Below are 7895 nucleotides of genomic sequence, written 5' to 3' on the forward strand. Positions count from 1 at the left end.
ATAGCTGTGATAGGTGCTGACGTGAGGGTGTTTGGTACATGGGCGCAGAGAGAGGCCCAGGGCTGGAGTGTGGCTGGAGAGAGAGCTACACTGGGCTCTCCCTGAGGACTACCAGGACCTCCAGTGGACCCTGCACCCTACCCTTACCTCAGACTCTACTACATCCAGAGGGCCTCTATGGCAATAGTCCAAAAGGGGGAGCCAAAGAGCGTCTTACTTGTTAATTCTAACATATTGGCAGTATCATTTGTTTTTGTTTTTAAAGTGGAAGAAAATGTTTAAAAGCAAACTTGAAGCACAATAAGACTGCAGTGATTGGTGATGGAAGAGCTTGGTATCCCAGGGTCATGGGAGTGGTTCACTGCTCTGACCATCACTCTAAAAATAGGTTGTTGGCTCATCAACACTACTGGAGGTTAGAGGGGAGAGAAAAATGCTTGGCAAAAAATAGAAAAGAGAAAAAAAAAAAAAAAAAAAGATAGAAGTCACCAGTTCTGTCCATTGGATTAGTTGCTAAAGGTCGCCTATCAATCATCATCCTCGTGATTTTTTTCCCCCCCATCATGATCAAGTCAAACAGACAAAAATAAACTAGAAGTTCATGATCTGTTGGCATGAGCCATGGTAAATACAGGTGTCTGAAAAGTTAAAAGAAAAATGTACAAAGGTTGAGAACTCTTCCCCATACCAGCTTTTCATTAGACCCCTGTTCCAAAAACCAACCCCTTAGCCACCCCCCCACCCCCCAAAAAAGAAAAATCAAAAAAAGTGAGTCCTCCTCTTCAGGTGCAGTTTCACTTGAGTTGTTATGTCCCGTGTGAGGTGGAATGAGAAGGAGAAAATAGATACTGATGTAAGAATATTTGTATATGTATATAGAAATCTGAGCATTATGGCGGCTTGTCAGCTTACAGATCCTTCAAGAAAGGAGGACCTCTATTAAATATTGCCCATCTGCTGAATTCCAAATAAAACTTGATCTGACTTCTAATAAAATCTGTACATTTTTTTTTTTTTTTTTTAAGTCTTCATGATTTGTTTGTCCAAAGGGGACCTTTTCATTTTTTTTTTTTCATTGTATATTTATTAAATCTTTAGCTTGTCTTAATTTAGATGCTTGGAGTCCCATCCTGTGTGTGTTCTCTGGAGCAGACGCTGCTGGTCTTTGTGAGTGGCTTTGAGTTCGCTAGCAGCACTTTTTCTTTCGTTTACTGTTCTTGGTGAGTTTGACCACGTCGTTCTGTTGCTGCTGCTGCTGCTTGGCCATCACATCTTTCTTGGCTCTTAGCACTAACTCTGTGATGCAGTTAAACATCTGTAGGGAAGACAGAGACCAACAAAGGGATTAAAGACAGGAACCAACCATAAGGCTTTTCACTGAAAGAATATCCATCTGGTATAAAACAGTAGGACAAATCAAAAGATACAAAAAGATCTGTATTCAAGTCTGTATTCTAAGTCTATCACGCTTGGCTACAACAACAAGCCCCATGCCATAGAAAGTGCATCATTATACCCTCTACATTCCACTACTAGAATTAGAATGTCCCTGAACAATGAAGTACCTCTTCAACGTTGATGTTCTCTTTCGCACTCGTCTCAAAGAGGTTGATGCCCATCTGCTCTGCAAACTTCTGTGCGTCAGTCGTCTCCACCACCTTGGAGTTGGGGTCGTCATTCTTATTTCCCACTGGGGGAGGGGGAGGGGGGGGGGTTGTTTAAGATAAAGGTCATTTGGCATTCTCTTCTGCTCAACTGAAAGGGTTAAGTTAAAGCAACAACAACGTATTTGTCAGGTGGCTGAAAACAGAAGGACTCACCTAATATTCGACACACGTCATCACAGTTCTGGTTGATTTCATGTAGCCATCGTTTCACATTGACGAAGGATTCGGCACTCGTGACATCATATACCACTATGACCCCATGCGTTCCTCTGTAGTATCTAGAGATGGAGACAGAGAGAGAGGACAAGTCAGCCTTCTCAACACATGACCATTAACATATAATGTCCACCAGGGGGAGCTCAAACGAGAGAGAAATCAGGGCTTCTCTAAGATAGGAGACCAATCAAGGGATGGGGGAAAAAGAGAGAAAACAATATGAAAAAGAACAAAAGAGCAAGAGGGACTGCCTATGACATTTAAGGCCTGGTTAGAGGACAAATGCCTCCTATTGGTTGACCTGGTAGACTGAAACTATACTCCTTAATGGCCAGAAGCAACTGAAATACTGAAGTCCAGTAAACTCCTGTCTGCTGCAACACCATCCAAAGAAGGATGGGAAGGCCAGGATCTATATAAATGTATATAGATCAGTGAGGGAATGGCTTTGTGCACACACACACACACACACACACACACACACACACACACACACACACACACGTATCTGTACATCCAACATACAATTGGCATGTTTCACAGCCTTCAACAATCCCTCATAGTTGTGGTGATCCAGTAAGGAAGCGAGAAGTGAAGGGGCGTGTCGGAGGGAGGGAAGGAGAGAGGGAGGGGCAGCAGCTTGTAGGAAACAGGAGCAGACACTCATAACAGTTTTCCTATGAGTAGAAAGGAGGAGAGTCCTGAGAACAGAGACGAGATGAAGACAGCCACAGTATTCATGAAAACCTGCACCCAGAGTCTGAAAAAGTTTGACAGGCCCCAGAGAGGGAGCATCCCTAGTCTAACTGCACTGCGCCAAACACACACAAAGAGCCCTTTGACAGGCCTATTGTGCGTGCATGTGTGTGTGTGTGTGTGTGTGTGTGTGTGTGTGTGTGTGTGTGTCCAGTGATTCTCATTGGTCTGACAGAGTGGGGATGCAATGTTGTCCGAGTCTGTCACACAGCCCAGCAGTTATGGGCCAGGCATCGGGGGTGTTCTGCACAGATGAATGGAGAACCACAAACGCACAGCAGGCATGGGGGCCAGACTCCCTCCACACACACACACGTCAGTGAAGAGACTCACAACCCTGCATACACAGGCAGCTGTCCACAACAAAGACACACACACACACACATATGGCAGCTATTGGACTGTGACTGACAGACAGACAGACGGGCATATGGTTACACACAGACACACCACACCCTCCCGGGGTTGACCAGCGGAGGTGGGGTTTCCCACTCCAGCATGCAGGGCTCTGGGGTGATCTCTATCCTGAAATTCAGTTAGACCTAATGAGGCACCATGCCACTCTACTTCTGCAGAATTAACAATCAGCCAAAACAAGCCAGCACTCTCTACCTCCTCTCACAGGTTCCCTCAGTTAGCACGCTGACTCTGTTCTGTGGAGGTAACCATGAGCTTTGTTTCTTGGGGGGGGGGGGGGGGGGGGGGATTTGCTTTATTTGCCAGAGGCTTTTGAAGCGTCTGCATTGCTCAGGTTTGCATGCAATCTCCACCTTTGTTGTTCCACTAAAGTGAAGTAGAAATTGTCTCGTCAATGTTGAGTGAAATGGCCAAACCACAAGGTTTCAGTTATAGCCACTATCTGTGTCAAAACAGTCCTGAGCAATGGCTGCCAAATAGTTTCAGAGTGCTGTTCAGTCCATGTCAAGGTCCTAATGGGTGAGAGCTACCTTCTCTGTGCTGTGCTTGTCCAATCCATGTCATACTGAGCGTTGAGAGTTGGACGGTTGCTAGCTCACACGCCACCTGACAGCATTCTTGCTCAGCAACACTGACTAGTCATCGATGCATATTTCTCATTAAAGAGATGCGACAGGATGAAGCTGAGCACAATTACTCATCCGCAACAGCTTTGAGACAGCCTCAATCGTGAGAGAAATATTCATCATCGTTCGACAAAACGAGTATTAATTCAGACCAGAATATCCAAGAACGTTTGCCTTAGTGACGCAACTGATAAAAAGGCAATGCCTATATTCCAACACACACTTTACAATGCCTGTCTCCCAGCACTGCATGAGCAATTGGCTGTCAAACATCCTGGTGTACACACAGGTCGAGGAGAAAATGAGAGAATGAGAGCAAGGACAAGGGACTGTTGAAAGAAGAAAAAAAAACTCTAGTTGGCACAAATTTTACACATCCGAGGGGTAGCACGACAAAACCCAAGTGAAAGACATGTCACAGCAACCTTTGCTGTGGTGTCGTACTCAGTGGCTGAGAGCCACCGTGACCAACATCTGTAATTTGCATTCTGTGGGGAATTCCATCCAGTTCCAAAAAAGAGCTGAAAGTTATTCTGGTTGACTTGCTCAAATAATCTTTAAAGACGGTCTATAATCTACTCTAGCTCTGCTTTCAAAAGCAATTAATCAAATTTATTTGACTTGCATCTTACTGTAAAAATGGCAGTCATACATGCATTGAGGATCATGGGGTATGTGGTGTGCGTGTCTCCTGTCTCTACTCACGTGGAGGTTATGGTGCGGAAGCGCTCCTGTCCTGCCGTGTCCCAGATCTGCAGTTTCACCTTCTCCCCATTTATCTCCACTGTCCGGATCTTGAAGTCCACTCCGATAGTGGTGATGTAGCTACCTGCAGCGTGCACGCACACACACACACACACACACACACACACACAATAACAAATTTAACATTGACAGAGACAGCTGATCTAAAATTAAAAAAATAAGGCGTCTAGCTCCACTTTATCAATTATCTGCACCAGCTACAGCTGACCCAACAGTAAGTTAAAGGCAGTGGAATTAACTCTTACCTGAAAATGTGTTGTCTGCAAATCGCAAGAGGAGACTGCTCTTCCCCACTCCTAAAATGGAGAGGAAAGGACAGGTTCAGAGCCAAGGTTACGAAGGCTTCCTACAAGCAACACCACAGATTTATCAAGACAACTGCACCACTTCTTACCACCATAGGAACCACACAGAGGATTCTAGAGTGCTAGAGGCTTTTCGAGTAGGTTGAACAAAAGCATTTGAATTTCTGTTGCGTTTGGTCATGTTTTGTAAATATATGACTAACCATGAAGGATGTATCAGATTTCCTCTGGTTTGTTTTTCACAAATCCAGGAGCCAGGAGGAATAACAGTGGACAAATAGAAGCCAAAAACTAGGCTGATGTGTCTCTTCTATTGTACATGTGAGCCATCCCGTCCTTGACAACATGGCAAATATAGGCTATAGATGGCTGCACTAGGAAAGTAACAGCGAAATGATTAACTAGTCAGTGCCTATAGCAGGTCAATAATCATGACTAGAAAGTGGTGGTTTGGTGCGGATCATAACATCAGTAGGCTAGTAAACAGCCATGGGATAGACCTGGGCCTCACACCCTCTCAGAGTTCTCTAACTATCAGGTGAGGAGTTGAATGTCAGAGATGAATTAACGACCCAGGGAGAGGAACGAGTTGCTAGTTATGTGTAACGTGATCATGTTAGCCTATGGTTGATTAGTCCTGACTTAAAAGCCAATCAGAAAACAAATCCCTCTGATCACTGATCCCTGTCTTGTAGGTCCAACAGACACAGCTCTACTTACTGCTACAAGCAGCAGAAAGTGGCCTTTCTGTGGGTAGAACATCCATTCAACTAGCAGGCCATCAAAAACCACATCACAGGCTGATCATGTGAATGTATAGGTTGCTTAGCAAATAGCACAATAGAACAACATGGCTGTCTTTAATCTAAGCAATTGGCAATGCTCACACTGTCTGATGCATATCACACACAGAGAGCCCCTGGGTCTGCAGAAGCTCGAGACACTACTGCATATAGCCCCCTTTGGGTGTCTCATGAGGGGGGCAATGTCTCTGACTTCCATAACAGATCAACCATTAGACTACCATTTAATAAGGCCCTCTTGTAAGCCAGGGAAAAGCTTTTGTTTTGGAGGACCAACTGGATAGTCTGGTCATTCAGTCTTTATACAATGATATTGACAATGATAACGAACAAAGCACATCAAGGTGAAACCTATCAAAGCCCTGGTACCTGGCTTGTCCATCTCTGGTCTAACCAGTAAAACAGCCTTCAATTTAGTCCAATGGCACATTTGACTCGTAGCAATGCAGCCCAGTTTCTGAAGGTATTGCCATTGTATGGGATTCTGTGGTGAACATCTACTCTTTGGTATTCACTCACATCTACCATTATCCCTGCCCAAGTCAACAATAAGCAAAATCTTTCCTGAATAATCAGAGAGCAGCAGTGCCAATACTGATTCCAGGCTGCAGCTGAGGGGACACTGGCCCCTGTGTATCTGTGGTAGTAAGGGGGCTGCTGTGCTGCCTTGATTGTGATCAGCCAGCTGATGGGGTAGTGCCAGGACCGGGAGTGTCAATGAATGCAAGGACCTTTCCCGACAAAGGGATCCCGAAGAATGATGGCTCATTGATTGTGGTTGTGGAGTTACTTATGAGGCTGTAACATGTTTTCGCCTGTACGCAAGCATCTTTATAACAGCATAAAGCCAATCACATGTCTGTCTGTTCTGCATATGCCTTTTTATTCTGGAATAGTACAAAGTCTTCATGGCTCTTTATTTCTATTAAGGAATCAAATAGCTAAGGAATATGTAGGCCTAATCAATCAGGGCTTATTGAATGGAAGTGATTGAAGAACAGCAGAACATAGGAACCTACACCTGTACCTATGCACTTTACATTTGCATGTAACAAAATGTGAATACACTAATCTATCCCATCACACTGTCAGCCAAGGGGAGAACGCATAGCTCCATGCATGCAATTACTTGCTAAGCACTTGTTAGTGATGCAAAATAGACTTTAAAACTGCACTGCCACGCCAAATCAGATAAACTAGGTGGAGGTCACATTTGGTTATCCATAAACTGCAGATTACCACTACCAGAGCAGTTGTTTGACAACTTCAAGAGAGGATAGCCTGATACTGACAGCTAACTAGCTAGCTATCAACTTCAAAACACCAGCCAGCTAGCTAACAACTTAGCTACAAGAAAAATGTAGCTAGCTATAGTTACAAGGCGCATGTTTACACAATCATAATATTGTGCCATCGCTAGCTAGCCCTGTCAAATGTCTGAAATTCTTAGAATAGAATTGGTCTCAAAGGCACAGACCATTCGCGAGCTACCCTGGTCGTGAGCGAGCGATATCCGGCCTGATCGGCTGACATGCCCAGCCCTGCGATACCCCAACCTCCGCCCTGTCATCGCTCTCTTATTGCTCGAAGATATTGACGTGCATCTTGAAAACAAGACTCCGTAACAAAAACGTTGATTTGAGAATGTGTCAAAAATTAGGTGTTGAACCTCGACCTACATTTCTACGACTCTTCACACAAAAACATAATAAGGCCCATTTCCCGTCACGCATCCCCGGCATTCGCTTACCACTGTCACCGATGATGAGCAGCTTAAAGAGGTAATCGTAGTCCCTGGCCATGCCGGTAGTTGGTGGGTCACCCCCGCCTTTTTGCCGTTACTCTGCTCTTCCTCTCGACTTGCTGCCCGAACCCTTGGCTCGTAGTTCACCAGCCCTGCCCCCGGTATGAATGAGAATGATATCTACTGATGCCCAACTGCTTGCCCCCGAGCCGGCGGCTTTTTTCACGGGGTTTCGCGGTGTCAGCAATCCTCTCCCTCCGCTGCAAATAGCCGGAAACTCCGCTTCCTTCTCTGGTAGTGACTGCACCCAACCCTACGCGACCCAAGCTCACTGCGCAGACTCACGACAAAGTCGTGGGTCCACAAATCCACTCGAGCCCATTGATTCAGGGTGCACTTGACTTCAGATTGGCACATTTCCATTTGTTCCTTAGCTAAATAACTCTACACCATAGACCTGCACTGACTGCAACCAGAGAACCTCAGTTTATGGTTTAAATATTCATTTAGTTTCATGCAGGCCAGAGGCATTTCTCCGTACAAACATATTACCCACCTACTGTCCTTTGCCCAGAACAAATGATTCCCAGTGGTTG

The 7895-nt window shown here is 45.1% G+C and overlaps 1 protein-coding gene across 1 annotated transcript; it reads right to left on the minus strand.

Annotated features, from left to right (window-relative positions):
* Positions 1 to 250: 250 nt before the first annotated feature.
* On the minus strand, positions 251 to 7587 carry rab35b (RAB35, member RAS oncogene family b). The gene is made up of 6 exons (XM_083672798.1): positions 7306 to 7587; positions 4693 to 4743; positions 4388 to 4511; positions 1821 to 1945; positions 1566 to 1690; positions 251 to 1315 (listed from the first exon to the last, which is right to left on the minus strand). The coding sequence occupies exons 1-6, from the start codon at positions 7355 to 7357 to the stop codon at positions 1187 to 1189; spliced, it is 606 nt and encodes a 201-aa protein (XP_083528924.1). The 5' UTR covers positions 7358 to 7587; the 3' UTR covers positions 251 to 1186.
* Between the last annotated feature and the right edge of the window lie 308 nt (positions 7588 to 7895).

This window comes from Argentina silus (genome assembly GCF_951799395.1).
Source record: "Argentina silus genome assembly, chromosome: 7".
In the NCBI taxonomy this organism is placed as follows: Eukaryota; Metazoa; Chordata; class Actinopteri; order Argentiniformes; family Argentinidae; genus Argentina; species Argentina silus.

What these genes read in the sequence shown, in the direction of transcription:
- rab35b (XM_083672798.1), bottom strand. Translation starts at nt 7,357, where the DNA reads ATGGCCAGGGACTACGATTACCTCTTTAAGCTGCTCATCATCGGTGAC. An exon ending in TTCCGCACCATAACCTCCAC is followed by an intron (nt 1,946 to 4,387) that starts GTGAGTAGAGAC and finishes CTCCATCTCTAG; the next exon opens with ATACTACAGAGGAACGCATG. An exon ending in AGAACATCAACGTTGAAGAG is followed by an intron (nt 1,316 to 1,565) that starts GTACTTCATTGT and finishes TCTTCCCTACAG; the next exon opens with ATGTTTAACTGCATCACAGA.